This window comes from Suillus subaureus (assembly GCF_016647635.1).
Source record: "Suillus subaureus strain MN1 chromosome Unknown BJ212scaffold_20, whole genome shotgun sequence".
Lineage (NCBI taxonomy): Eukaryota > Fungi > Basidiomycota > Agaricomycetes > Boletales > Suillaceae > Suillus > Suillus subaureus.
Genome location: NW_024538576.1, coordinates 397769 through 411286, shown reverse-complemented (window position 1 = coordinate 411286; position 13518 = coordinate 397769). Strand labels below are relative to the sequence as shown.

Here is a 13518-nt window from a genome sequence, read left to right as displayed (position 1 = left end):
TCCGTGGTGTCTTACTTTTAAGTAGCAAACTCAAATGCGAAACCCACGATCGGAATCGCTACAATGAGCTCCTTTTTTGCACTTCCCACTGACATAAGTGTGCAGAAATAAAAGAAGAAGTGTACAAGTGTCTATAGTTTAGGTATGCAAAGAAGCTGAAGCAGTCAAGTCAAACCCATATTTTCCTCGTATGACATAGCTAACCTTTGGACGACTCTGAGGGTAATCATAGCCCGGCGAATATTCTGATGGTGAGCATGGTGCAGTTCCATACGAGTGAAAACGCACAATAAGCTCGATCACAGGCTGTACAGGGCTACCTGCATCAATGACAGTCTAACATGTACAAAACGCGATTGCTCACATCGATACTCCTGAAGGTACATTGATTTCACAGCTGATTGTAAATAATGATGTCACATACCAGGGATTGCGTCAAGTGTATCCAAGTCGCCATTAGTCGCAATGATGGAATCCCAGAGTGTGCCTGCCACAAGCGCAGATTGATACAAATCAAGCAGCCTGAATTCTGTTGACAGTCATCTCACATAAGTTTCGTACAAGTGACTTCGTACACGAACTCTCACAAAATATACCTGGCAGTACACAATGAATTGCATGTTAACGCAACCCGACAAGCTGTGAGGAGTTCCGTTAGATAGTTATCATAATTCGCATCACAGTTAATCACGCGCCCGAAGCCCAGCAAGCCACCAACAAGCATGGCTCCATAATCCAGAGTGATAGTCACCGCAAAGATAACGAGCGCGGTAGTAGGGAGAACCGAAAAGACGCCCAGAATGCTCAACCTCATGGCATAGCTTATAAGTAGCTCAAGGAGGTAAAAAGGAGGTGTTACATGCCATATTAGATGCATAAGACAGATTCTTGCACTTCATTAAGGGTTGAGGAATGATCCATACTTCGATTGTCAATTCCTGCATATGCAAATGAGTGGGGAGACTTCCTGTGTAACGCCACTGGATACATATATTTGCGCACCGTAACTCCATCACCTTGTGTTTCTGAACTGACGAGAAGATCACATCATGATGTCATCAATACTAGTATGACCGCAAGTCCAGTGGAAACTCCAAGTCGTATCCGGTCAAGTTCAATTGAAGAATTAATGTCCAATATGTCACCCCAGTACCTCTGAGGCTATGAGACTGGGTCAGCTACTGCGTCATAGTCCGTCGCAATATTTCACGTACATGCTGCATTGTGCGAGAAGGAGGAGAATTTCAGAACCTGAAGTGAGCCAGAAGCGTTTAGTCACACTATATAGTTAAGTTTCCGAGAACGGCAGCAAATTTATAACTTACAGTCTGATTTGCTTGCGATAGCAGGTTGCAAAGCAAGGGTTGGACGGAAATTAATATGTTCAGCCCGTCACATTGAGTCTCCCATAGGCAGACTTCCTCCTGTTTGGCCCGTCATGCTGTGTACCTCAGACCTTACTCCGAGTCCCCGGTTCCTTCCAACAACTTCAAACCCTCACAGCATTCACAACGAATTAGACCCCAGACTCTACTCTCAACATGTTCGCTTCAGCTTATCTTTAGGCATCGCTCAGACACTCGTGGAGAAGATATTATTTGGAACAGATAGATTTACAAACCTGAAGAACAAAGATTCTAAGTATGTGGATGAAGGTGTACAAAGCATGTTCCAGCCCAATCATGAATCTACCCAAAGAGACAGATGGGTGGGTTGCGAGGGTGGGTGGCCAGCAGGTCGGGTCCACAAGAGGGCAGATAGGCTACTATGCGATGCGTACCATGACCTGAGAATAGCTGTGACGGTGCAAGAGGGAGTACCAGTGGTGGGTGGGAAAAGAAAGGCTCAACAACATGTTGGTTGTCGAGCAGCTAAGGTGGACGAGCAGAAAGAAGCACTAACGGCTCGCTCTGGAACCGGAGGGGGAAAGGAACTCTGTCGAGGAAGATGTATAGGTCATGCCTGTGTCATTGGGTGCGGACAGACTATGGACAGACTAGGGTATAGGCAGCATACGCGGTGCTACAGGAGAATCCTCAAGTGCTACCAGCCCAGAACAGGGTCCAAGGCCTGTGAACGTTAACCACAGCTGATCATGAGGAGTGCGAGGGGAAAGGAAGAAAGGGGTCGTCTGGGTAAAGGGTTACGCGTCGTCGAAGATGGGCTGAAGTTCAGATTGGCGTTTGTCACAGCCTCACACCTAGAGTCCCCAATTAATTTTGCGTTAATTCTACTACGTAATAGTAACTAAGTGCGTCAAATGTTGCAACGAACATCCGTCTGTGCACTACATGACCTTCGGTAACCTGGTGCTATCATACTCATGCCATTCGATTTTTAACAGCGACTGAGTCTATCGTATTGAACATGAGGATGCCTTTCTGGACGGACGCGTTTCAACTTTCAAGGGTCGACCTCGGAGTTGTGTCAAGCACCATTAATGTTGGTCGAGAGTTTACCACACTGGTTGAGCTGATCGATACTCTCACTTTCCACACTTCGCCGTCCCTAGAATGCTCTAGGCTAGCACTCAACGTGTACCATCGTAGATTTCCCGCACCGGTGGTGGCTATGGTAGCTTCGAGGCATGAGCACTTGGAGCTTAATCCCCACATACTACGTGTGACCGCACCCTTAAAGAGAGGAGCAGATTGAGCAGTATGCCCTCAACTTCATCATGACCCTCTTACCCTTGGCTATCCTGTTACTGTTACGCATCCAGTTTGTTTGCTCCTTACTGCCGGGCCTCAATGGTGACAGTATCACTACACTCGACGTCAGTGACTCTCCATCCAGCAACAACACCAGAACCTTGTGGGACATCATCTGGAGTTGCGCTGCGACTCTATTCGCATGCACATGGACTGCAATTCACCCAAACATCCCGGGTATGGACGAGGGGAAATTCACTGTTTTATCTCGTCGCCTAGGCATGATGATGATGGCGCTGATCGCCCCAGAACTCCTGATCACCTGGGCCACGTGTCAGTTTCTAAGTGCTTGTGACGCTGCGAAGGCCTTCAATGATACCTTTGATGCGCAACTTCATCAGACCCGAGACGACTGTCCAGGTACAGGAGAGAGCACAGCTACATTACTCAATGAAATTCCAATATCAGATGGAAGGAACAGTCCTCATCCGAGCGCTTCGCAGGTTGCAGTTTGCAATTTTAGAGGTTAGTCACCTGCTCGGCCTATCGGTGCCGTAACTACATTCGTTCTGAATCGTTCAACTGATGTCTCACAGAATGGACTATAACACAAGGTTTTTTTGCGTGGATGGGTGGATTCATGCTCTACTATAATGGCAAGCCGCGAGTCACTCTTACACCCAAGGAGCTTGAGCGTTTTGTTCATGAGAGCTCCGTGGAAGTGCCCATCATCGTGGATGCAGACATAGAAGATCGCAGTAAGGGCGACGCATTATCCAAAGGCATCGCCGTTCTTCAGCTGGCGTGGTTCGTCCTCCAGCTTGTCGCCCGTTACGTTCAGAACCTTCCGATCACACTGCTTGAAGTCGATACTCTTGCTTTAGCTGCCCTGACCAGCATTGCCTATGGCTTTTGGTGGAAGAAGCCTAAGGATGTAAGACGTCCTCATGCTGTTTATTGGAAAGCGACTGCACCTCCGCCAAGTAATTTAGCCTATGGGTATGTCGTCAATATTCTTGCTTGAAATTGTTCTAATTCGCTTGCATTCTAGCACTGTAAATGCAGAATTCTTCGCCAAAAACCCGGGTGTTCTTCCGTTAAGTTACATCTATGCTATTTTAAGTCTTGCGGCTTTGGGCCCATTCAATTCCCCCCATGCTGTCCATTCACGTCGGGTTCCGTCTGTGGGTGGTTATGATCAGGACAGTGTCTCCCGCCGTCCAATCATTGTACTTCTCATTGGATGTTTCAGTGCGGCAGTGTTTGGAGGGATACATTGTTTGGGCTGGAATTATTTGTTTCGGTGGCACGCAGAGCAGATACTATGGCGTACGGCTTCCCTTGCGATAGTATTAGCATCGGTATCTAATTTTCTGCTGTTTGGCTCTATACTTATGACGAGCGGTTTGAACGGGCTTAAGGAAACATTCAAAGTTAGCAAGAGATTCATTGCGTTCGAATTTGCCACCTCTTGCATATATAGTGTTGCACGCCTTACACTAGCTGTACTTATGTTGATGAGCTTTCGATCGCTACCTCCTGGCACATATGATACAGTAGCCTGGACCAGGTTCATTCCACATTTGTAGTTTCCTTTTACATACGTCACAGTTATGGTTATGAAGTTGCTGTCTTTTACTAGAATAACTAATCAGAGATGGCGAGCACGGTTTTTCAAGGTAAAGCCGGCCGTGCCACATGATTGTAAAGGAATAACGAACACGATTCCAATATCTGAACACGACCACAACGCCGTCTAGATAAGCTGCATACAATCGGGGAGATTTGAGCATCGCATGTACATTTCGCAAAATCTATCGGCGCGCTGCGGCTGCAGTGGCGTGAAAGCAAGGTGAGCTTTATGGGCGATGAGGATGTTGCAGAGGAAAATGTACTTAGAAAGTGGGTCTTCCAAGACCAAATGGTGACACCTCGCATAAAATGAAGCACTGGCCATGGAGCGCAATTGACACATCGCCGAATGAGCTATGAGCACGCGGAGACGCATTGATCTAGCATGAACATGCACTGAAGTAAGCTGGTGGTTGGAAGTTATCTGGGTCGTGCCCGCATATAAGTCCTCCGATTTGTTGAGTTGTGATGGTTTCCCTAGCTAAATCAATCGAAGAAAGAAAGGTGATCGTTCCTTTGTATTCGAAATCAGGCGTCACCGACAAAGTGACTAACTTTGGAGGAACGCCTTTGTCAGGTATTGTGTTTGGTCTAGGATCTCTGAGGACTCTCGAAGAGAGTTTACACAGAGTTCCTCCCGACGACTATCAATTGCATTTGCGCAATATAATATGATCTGTTGGTTCACTACCCCTAAAATTATTGTCGATTCAGTTATCTGACTTCGCTCGCTCTGACACAAATGGGTAAGTGATGATTCTGCAATACCTCAAGGACTTACAAAGCATGTGCCAACCGCGAGCTTCAACTTCGTCGAGCTTCACGTATCAACCTCGCCAGCTCCTCAAAATCTTTAACGACAAGATCCACATCACCGCCGTCCTTCTTGCTGCGCATGCTCTCCCTCACCTCGTGCGAATCTTCAGCAGGGCGTGGTACGTATATCGTCTTGAAGCCTACGATGGAGGCAGCGATGAGGTCGAACCTGTGTGCAGCGACCATTGCTATCTTGTGAGGAGGTAAAGAAAGGTGGTATAGCTGCAGATTGATAGACCTTTTAGTTACTACGCGGATGTCGAGCGAGGGGATAACACGCACGGTGTATCATAATGTAGGATCCGAACAGTTCGGACGAAAAGTTACTATCTCAGGGAACACCTTGGTTATTTGCCTGTGGCGCCGGTTGGACTAGGGAAGGTCTGATACGTAATGTTGTGAATCAATTACCAGATCAAGAAGTAATCTGAAGTTTCCGTCAGATAGAGCGAGGATGTTGACATGGCATTTGAAACGTTCTAGCTGTCAGGTGGGGGATGGTGTCCTGAAACTTAAGGGGCGATTAGTCAGGTTTGTCCCTGCACTTTCCTGAAGGTTCAGACCATCCAAGTTGTGCCAGATCATGGTGTCTTGGATGATATAGCCCTCAGCGAATATTCTGATCAGTCTATTGCCGTTTTTTTGTGCGGAAGTAGAGCGTTTGACGAAAGGTGCCTGGTGTCTCCCAGACTAATCACAACGCAAGATGTATCACAATCATCAAGAAAAATAATAAATCTAGCACTGAACTAGCCAACTTTGAACTTCAACTGGCTGGACGTCGACTCAAGTGGATGATGTAAAGTTTGATTTTTACATAAGCTAATCGCACCCACCAGTGATTTCAAATACGAGTTTGTGCTTCATCTCGAACATTCTACCCCGCTCGCCAGCAGCTGAGTACCGTCCACAGAGATAACAATGCAGTTGATATATTCTACATAAGTGGCTTTCAAATGCTCTCACGGTCCGAGGTCAACGCTTGCTGTATGTTTCACGACGATGTCCAAACTGTCATTCACTATCTGCAAATCCCTGGTGGCCGACAAGCGACAGGGCCAGCAACAAATTCAAACTCAGCATTCCATCGCCACCTCTCTAGTGCCGTCAGCTCTACTTCTGGCTCCCCACTCAAAGGTTCTCCTCGTACTTTCAGCTCCCGAGAGGATTCCGATGACGAAGAGGAGAGCAGGATCATGTTTGCTGATGGCGGGCGTAAAGATGAGCTAGAGTCCAACGATGATGAAGAGGGCCATCTCGAGGACGAGCTTATCACTTCTTTCAACGGTGCACAGCGGTGCGTCTTTTTCTGCTCTTTCCAACATTTCTACAACTCACAAAAGGCACTTGTGCTACCTATATCATCTAGTGTCAATGTCAAAAAGTCCAAGACCAAAGTCCTTACGGGCCCTCTTGTCATTCTTTCAAAGCGAGCGCCTGGCTCAGGATTTTGCTTCGAAGGAATGACACGGGAGGCAGCACGGAAACGTCGTGCAGGTGCTGCACAATTCATCCATGACTCTGCGAAAGCGAGCACGGGTGCAGACAAGAGCGTTGGAGGGTTAGGCACGCGCGATTCCATCAACTCTGGTCTCCCTAACTCTCAGGTGTCCAGTTTGGTGGTAAAGAAGTCAAACTCGACGCAAGCGCGACGTCTATTGATGAAGAGACAAATATGACAGCAGAAGAACGCGCGAGAGTCGACATTGTAGAAGAGATGGAAGACCAAAAAGCTTTTCGTGCGCTGCTGGCTGGGGATATGGACTCGGCGCCCCAGATCGATTCTGTTCCCGTTTCTCCCAGCGAAGCCGACGCTCTCCGGCAAGACGTCGCTGATGTTGCAACGATTGATAACTATACTCGTGTGCCCATTCTTTGTTTGGAGCTGCTATGTTCCGCCGCATGGATTGGATGGACGGTGGAGGCTCTTACGAGCTCAGAAAGTGCAAAAAAAATGCGCTTGTAGAGCCTTACCTACCTAAATCGAACCCCGCACTCCTGAGAATTGGAGTGAAGAAACAGGAGGTGCTAGATGACAGCAGTAAGGAGAAGCAGAGAGGAGACCAGAAGTGGTATAACCCGTAATTGCTCGCTACTACTAGTATGGCTAAGCTGAAACTTGCCTGGTATATCAACAGCACCACCTTCCGAGTCATGTTTCCTCCAGACCAACTTGACATGTCACTGACCCAAGTCTGCATTCTCGGATCCATCTCTATCACTCTCTTCAAAGCCTTAGAGTTCCTCCGACGGCGAACTCATGGTGTTGATCTCGATGGACCCAACAGGGGAAACTGGCTATTAGGTTCTGCAATCTTGTCCTTATTACACCAGAACAAGTCCTTGCGATACTGATACTGCGTCTGCATGTCGCGCTTCCAACGGAGCCAAATCCACTGGGGCACGTGAAGGAGATAGAGTGGAAGTTCAGGGTGTTTCATAAGCCTGTTGTTAGACCCCCCGCTGGTGATGGCGTGACGCCACAGGTGCCATTGAATGTACGGTTGGTGAGGGAGGAGGATTTTAAGTGGCAAGCTTAGCATCTTGTGTATCGTGTTGGACATAGCCTACAGTTTATCATACCGTCGTTCTTTCTTTCTTACTGTAGTTCTATATCTGCGATATTAAAGCACGAATAACCACCCATGTTGTGTTGCTCTGCATCATGCATATGTTCGCTCCTCCGGGTCGGAGTCAATGATAGTATCAATGGCCTCGCTGAACTTCTGACCCCTTCGACAGGGGTTTGATTCCAGAAACCTCTACTTACCCCCGAAGCTTCTTTACAGGCTATACCTTGATCGACTTTTGAATATCCAGCCGAGGCCGTTTGCTCAGCATATCACAACTAACTGCATTTGTAGCACCTGATAAGTACTGCTAGCGAGCACTCCTGCAAACCAATATGTTGGTGCTGTACAAACCATTATCGCTATCGTCATGCACTGTATACATTTACGGCCAAGAAGATGTCATTTTTGCAACCGGGTTCTACTGTACCGAGTTTTGGCACTAGATAAAGGACGAGCCTCGCCGGCAGACAACCGGCCACTTCCATGCTCTCTAGCCATGAGCTGCCCTGTGGCTAATGGTTGCGAATTGGACGAATCAGGAACATAGTCATCAAGTCATGCCCAGCATCATTGTGCTGCAAATTGATGCATGAGACCTGGACTACAGCGAGCAAAATGAACTGGACATACCAGTGAACCCGGGGTAAGACGAACATCGAAAATTGGCAGGCAATGCACGAGCGGTCCATAGGTGAGGCTAGCGGGCTTTGCAGGTTGTAGGAGCGGTAGCAGATGATTGGTTAGTGGGTAGTCGAGACTTAAAAGAGTAAGTTAGAAATGCTGATGACAGTACGTTGACGCTCACGTTCTCGCGTGGATCTGTGTGAACGTCTGTGAGTAGTGGCCGATGAGGGAGAGCAGGGCAATGTAGCAGGGAACTGGAAGGAGACCGTCGAGCCAAGAGTAAAGGAAATAAAGGAAGAATGTACATCCAAGGGATTACGAATGTCAGCATTCTGGAGAGGCTGTGTCCGTGCGAGAAGAGGAAGGAAGGAGTTTGCGAAGGTAGTGGAAGAAAGTAGGTCACTGCGAGTGTATTGTAGCTGATTGCATTAGCGGTTGGGGGGCGAAAGATCTAACAGGCGAGATCACTGGCGGCACAGCAGGAGGTGTTGCACCGGACTGTAATAATGATATTTAACGAAGCGGCGTGCATTAGGGACCACGTATGTTGAACAAATAGGAGTTTTAGCTGCACTTGTCTGCAAAATAATGTTAGTACATAACGGATGGATTTGTGTGCATGAAATGCATACACTGGGCTCTTCTTGTTGTACAGGCAAAATGCTACTAAGGATGTCAGATGGTGTCGCATATATGGATCTTGTCAGTGATCCAGGCCGCCGTGTAAACCCAATGGCATGAGTTAGGTGAGAGGATAATGCAGCGAGAATGTTGGACATCAAATGAGGCAAGGAACTGGCGAAACTCGAAGGCTAGAGCCTGACGGCGTGGTCATGGGCAGCGCTGGCGAGGAGAGCACAATCGAATGACAATGCTAGACTTATGACAAGATTGGTCTGGCCTTCAAAGGGCGTTCCGACCTTCTTCGGCGTCGTGGCGCTGAACTCATAAATTGTCTTGAGGTCGTGATCGGATGTGTGATTTCCAACGTTGAAACTATACTGACAGATCCGTTGCTCGCCATTCGGAAGATTGAGAATGAAAGGTTCATGAATCATATAATAACCGGCATAACCTCCCAAGGTCATGATCGGTGTCGATCAAAATACTCCAGACGCGTTGCCACTGTGTCTGAGCTTCAAACTCCGCTGCGGCAGTACCGCCGGCAGGTTGACAGAAGAAACACATCATGATCGTGTTTCTTATATCTGTTCAGCTTTCTGGGATGAATGCCCAAATGTTGCCGTCTATGGAGGACCCTGGGCTAGCATTCACACAGCCTTTCCGCGTGGTATAGACGTGTACCATCCTGTACCAGTGGTGGCTATGGATGTACGGTAGCCTCGAGGCATAGGTGCGACTGCACCCTCAAAGAGAGGAGCAGATTGAGCAGACGTATGCCCTAATCCTCATCATGACCCTCTTACCCTTGGCTATCCTGTTACTATTACACATCCCGTTTGTTTGCTCCTCACTGCCGAGCATCAATGGCACCAACGTCACTACACTCGACGTCAGTGACTCTCCATCCAGCAATAACACCAGAACCTTGTGGGACATCATCTGGAATTGCGCTGCGACTCTATTCGCATGCACATGGACTGCAATTCACCCAAACATCCCGGGTATGGATGAGGGGAAATTAGCTGTTTTATCTCGTCGCCTAGGCATCATGATGATGGCACTGATCGTCCCAGAACTCATTATTACCTGGGCCACGTGTCAGTTTCTAAGTGCTCGTGACGCTGCAAAGGCCTTCAATGACGCCTTTGGCGCGCAACTTCACCAAACCCGTAGCGACTGTGGAGATATGGGAGAGAGCACAGCTGCGTTACTTAGTGGAATTCCAACATCGGATAGAACAAACAGCCCACATCCGAGCGCTCCGCATGCTGCAAGTCGCGAGTTTAGAGGTTAGTTACATGCCTGGCCCTTTGATGCGGTAACTAATTTCGTTCAACAAATGTCTCATAGGATGGACAGTAACGCACGGGTTTTTCGCGTGGATGGGTGGATTCATGCTCTACGTCAATGGAAAGCCGCGAGCCACTCTTACACCCGAGGAGCTTGAGTGCTTTGTTCGTAAGGGCTCCGTGGAAATGCCTGTCATCGTGGAGGCCGATATAGAAGATCGAAGCAAGGGTGACACATTATCCAAAGGGATCGCCATTCTTCAACTGGCGTGGTTCGTCCTCCAGCTTGTTGCCCGTTATGTTCAGAACCTTCCGATCACACTGCTTGAACTCGACACCCTTGCTTTAGCTGCCCTGGCTGGCATTGCCTATGGGTTTTGGTGGAAGAAGCCTAAGGATGTAGGACGTCCTCATGCTGTTTATTGGAAAGCAATCGCCTCTCCGCCAAGTGGATTGGCCTACGAGTATGTTGCCAATATTCTTCCTTGAAATCGTTCTAATTCGCCTGCATTCTAGCGAAGTAGATGCAATATTCTCCACTGGAAAATGGAATGATGTTTGGTTCTCATGCATTTATCCCCTTATCGGTCTTATGGGTATTATTACAGCACGTTCCCCCCGTGCTGTCCATTCACGTCGGGTTTCGTCTGTAGGTGGCTATGATGTGGATAGTATCGAATCCCGTCTAACCATTATACTTCTCGTTGGATGTTTCAGTGGGGCAGTGTTTGGAGGGATACACTGTCTGGGCTGGAATGTTTTGTTTCAGGGGCACGCAGAGCAGATACTATGGCGTGCGGCTTCCCTTGCAATAGTATCCGCACCAGTATCTATTCTTCTGCTGTGGGGCTATGCGATTTGGTTGGGCGATTTGGACAATGTTAGCCGGAAAATCGAAGTTAGCGGGAAATTCGCAAATATTGCTCCACTCGCCAGCATTTTCATATATCTTGTTGCACGCGTTATACTAATTGTACTTATATTGATGAGCTTTCGATCGCTACCTCCTGGCACATACGATACAGTAGCCTGGATTGAGTTTATTCCACATCTGTAGTTTCCTTTTACTCACGTCGTGATTATGATTATGAACTCGCCTTCTTGCTGAAATCGCTAATCAAAGATGCGAGCATGGTTCGGGTGAGTTTCAAGGCAAAGCCGGGCGTGTTACATGATTGTGAAAGAACGAACACGGTTCCAATATCTAAACGCGACCACAACGCTGTCTAGACAAACTGCAGTGCATACAATTGAGATGTGGGAATCTTATGCACATTTCGCAAAGTCTATCAGCGCATCGTAGCTACAGTGACGTGAAAGTCAGGTGAGCTTCACAAGCAACGAAGATATTGCGGAAGAAAATGTACTTGGAAAGGGGGATTCCAAGACCAAGTGATGAGACCTCGCATAAAATGAAACACACTGGTCATAGAGCGCAGTCCATGCATCCCGAATGAGCCACGACCATTCGGAAACACATTGATGCAAGCTAGTTGTCCTAGGTCATGCCCGCAATTAAGTTCCCCGATTTGTTGAGTTGGGATGGTTTCCCTAGCTAGATCAACCGAAGAAAGGATTCTTTGTATCCGAATTCAAATGTCAGTGATAATTCCGTGAAAGTGACTCGCTTTGGAGGAACGCCTTCGTCAGGATATTGAACCTGCTTATATTTGGTCTAGGACTCTCGAAGAGAGCTCACGCATAGAGTTCCTCTCGACGACTACGGATTGCATTTGCGCAATATAATATGATCTGTTCGTTCGCATCGCTACCCCAAAAATCATCATCGATTCAGTTACCCCACTTCGCTCGCTCTGTAATGCCGGATACAAATGGGCAAGTGATCATTCCGCAAAACCTCAAGGACTTACAAAGCATGTACCAACCGCGAGCTTCAACTTCGTCGAGCTTCACGTATCAACCCCGCCAGCTCCTCAAAATCTTTAACGACAAGATCCACCTCACCACCGTCCTTCTTGCTACACATGCTCTCCCTTACCTCGCGCGAATCCTCAGCAGGGCGTGGTACGTATATCGTCTTGAAGCCTACGCTGGAGGCAGCGATGAGGTCGAACCTGTGTGCGGCGACCATTGCTATCTTGTGAGGAGGTAAAGAAAGGTGGTATGCTGCAGATTGATAGACCTTTTGGTTACTACGCAGATGTCAGGCAGGGGATAATATGCAGATGTAAAAGCGATCGAGACGCACGGTTTATAGGATCCGAACAGTTCGGACGAAAAGATACCGTCCCAGGGAACACCTTGGTTCTTTGCCTGTGGCGCTGATCAGAGGAAAGGTCTGATGCGTAATGTTGTGAATCGATTACTAGATCGAGAAGTAATCTAAAGTTTCCGTTAGATAGAGCGAGGATGTTGACGTGGCGTTTAAGTTCTGTCAGGCCGGGTATGGTGTCCTGATACGCTAATTAAGGGGTGATTAGTCAGGCTTGTCTCTGCACTTTCCTGAAGGTTCGTACCATCCAAGTTGTGCCAAATCATGGTGAGATCTTCACGATCGGATTCGCCCCAGACTTCTGCAATATGAGACCAGCGTGGGGTGGTGAGCATATCGTCCAGTATCTGCGATATGGTCAAACACGGGTCATGGGGATGGAGAATGAATTACTTGTCGATGCATGATGTCTGCGTTGAAAGTACCCTCCCCGCCCTGGGACACTCTTTTGCTATGTAAATGTGCACGTCATGATCTGGGGGCAAGACCGAAAAGCGATAGACTTACACATGAGCATAATATCCGGCTCTCCATTCTTCTGCAAAATCGACTGCGTCCTGTGAGCCTGATAGATGTGATCAATATTTATGAGATCATTTTACGGGAATGTGGGATCTGCCACTTACCTTCGAGAAGCAGTCCTTTGCTGAGGCGGGCGACTTGGCGGGTAACTGTGCTGTGCCAGTCAAGGACAGTACCGAATACGTCGAATAAGCAAGCGTCTATTTCGCGGAGGCCGAGGTCGGTGCTCATCATGGTCGGTGTGCTTCAAGGATAAGCTGGGAGGAACGGGATCAGTTGGTGCCAGTCACATGTCAGTGGCGTGCGTCACGGCACACGCGTAGGAGGATACCGATGAAACTAGCGCGTCATGTCTTGGATGGAATGGCCCTCTGCGATCGAAGGATATTCCGCCAGACCTGATGGCCAGAGTATGTACTAGTCTGATCAGTCCATTGCTGTTTTTGTGTGGAGGTGGAACGTGCATTGAAAGGCACCTGGTGTCTCCTGGACTAGTCACAATGCAAGATGCCTATCATCAAGAAAATGATAAATATAGCACTGAACTAGGCTGT

At 48.0% G+C, this 13518-nt stretch overlaps 8 protein-coding genes across 8 annotated transcripts; 5 read left to right on the top strand and 3 right to left on the bottom strand.

Annotated features, from left to right (window-relative positions):
- Positions 1-134: 134 nt before the first annotated feature.
- BJ212DRAFT_346780 (uncharacterized protein) lies at positions 135-1019 on the bottom strand. The gene is made up of 6 exons (XM_041342974.1): positions 696-1019; positions 588-639; positions 425-529; positions 365-374; positions 205-306; positions 135-155 (listed from the first exon to the last, which is right to left on the bottom strand). The coding sequence occupies exons 1-5, from the start codon at positions 875-877 to the stop codon at positions 227-229; spliced, it is 429 nt and encodes a 142-aa protein (XP_041192019.1). The 5' UTR covers positions 878-1019; the 3' UTR covers positions 135-155; positions 205-226.
- Positions 1020-1195: 176 nt separating this feature from the next.
- On the top strand, positions 1196-2216 carry BJ212DRAFT_346761 (uncharacterized protein). The gene has a single exon (XM_041342971.1). The coding sequence runs from the start codon at positions 1439-1441 to the stop codon at positions 2081-2083; it is 645 nt and encodes a 214-aa protein (XP_041192018.1). The 5' UTR covers positions 1196-1438; the 3' UTR covers positions 2084-2216.
- Position 2217: 1 nt separating this feature from the next.
- Positions 2218-4283, top strand: BJ212DRAFT_346762 (uncharacterized protein). The gene is made up of 3 exons (XM_041342972.1): positions 2218-3176; positions 3248-3650; positions 3703-4283. Exons 1-3 carry the CDS (start codon positions 2678-2680, stop codon positions 4238-4240), a joined length of 1440 nt encoding a protein of 479 aa, XP_041192017.1. The 5' UTR covers positions 2218-2677; the 3' UTR covers positions 4241-4283.
- BJ212DRAFT_346767 (uncharacterized protein) lies at positions 4283-4805 on the bottom strand. Its single transcript, XM_041342973.1, has 2 exons — positions 4547-4805; positions 4283-4482 (listed from the first exon to the last, which is right to left on the bottom strand). The coding sequence occupies exons 1-2, from the start codon at positions 4657-4659 to the stop codon at positions 4326-4328; spliced, it is 270 nt and encodes an 89-aa protein (XP_041192016.1). The 5' UTR covers positions 4660-4805; the 3' UTR covers positions 4283-4325.
- Positions 4806-5974: 1169 nt separating this feature from the next.
- BJ212DRAFT_346703 (uncharacterized protein) lies at positions 5975-6884 on the top strand. Its single transcript, XM_041342970.1, has one exon. The coding sequence runs from the start codon at positions 6056-6058 to the stop codon at positions 6776-6778; it is 723 nt and encodes a 240-aa protein (XP_041192015.1). The 5' UTR covers positions 5975-6055; the 3' UTR covers positions 6779-6884.
- On the top strand, positions 6492-7353 carry BJ212DRAFT_1361336 (uncharacterized protein). Its single transcript, XM_041335912.1, has 2 exons — positions 6492-6546; positions 6569-7353. The coding sequence occupies exon 2, from the start codon at positions 6775-6777 to the stop codon at positions 7063-7065; it is 291 nt and encodes a 96-aa protein (XP_041192014.1). The 5' UTR covers positions 6492-6546; positions 6569-6774; the 3' UTR covers positions 7066-7353.
- Positions 7354-9739: 2386 nt separating this feature from the next.
- On the top strand, positions 9740-11064 carry BJ212DRAFT_1569089 (uncharacterized protein; the record flags this gene model as incomplete). The annotated part of the gene is made up of 4 exons (XM_041342020.1): positions 9740-10209; positions 10271-10673; positions 10726-10858; positions 10927-11064. Coding segments are annotated over exons 1-4 (960 nt in total), but the record flags the coding sequence as incomplete, so codon positions are not given.
- Positions 11065-11736: 672 nt separating this feature from the next.
- On the bottom strand, positions 11737-13510 carry BJ212DRAFT_1361313 (HAD-like domain-containing protein). Its single transcript, XM_041335911.1, has 8 exons — positions 13069-13510; positions 12950-13007; positions 12836-12893; positions 12687-12789; positions 12537-12631; positions 12419-12483; positions 12077-12362; positions 11737-12021 (listed from the first exon to the last, which is right to left on the bottom strand). The coding sequence occupies exons 1-7, from the start codon at positions 13196-13198 to the stop codon at positions 12104-12106; spliced, it is 768 nt and encodes a 255-aa protein (XP_041192012.1). The 5' UTR covers positions 13199-13510; the 3' UTR covers positions 11737-12021; positions 12077-12103.
- Positions 13511-13518: the final 8 nt, after the last annotated feature.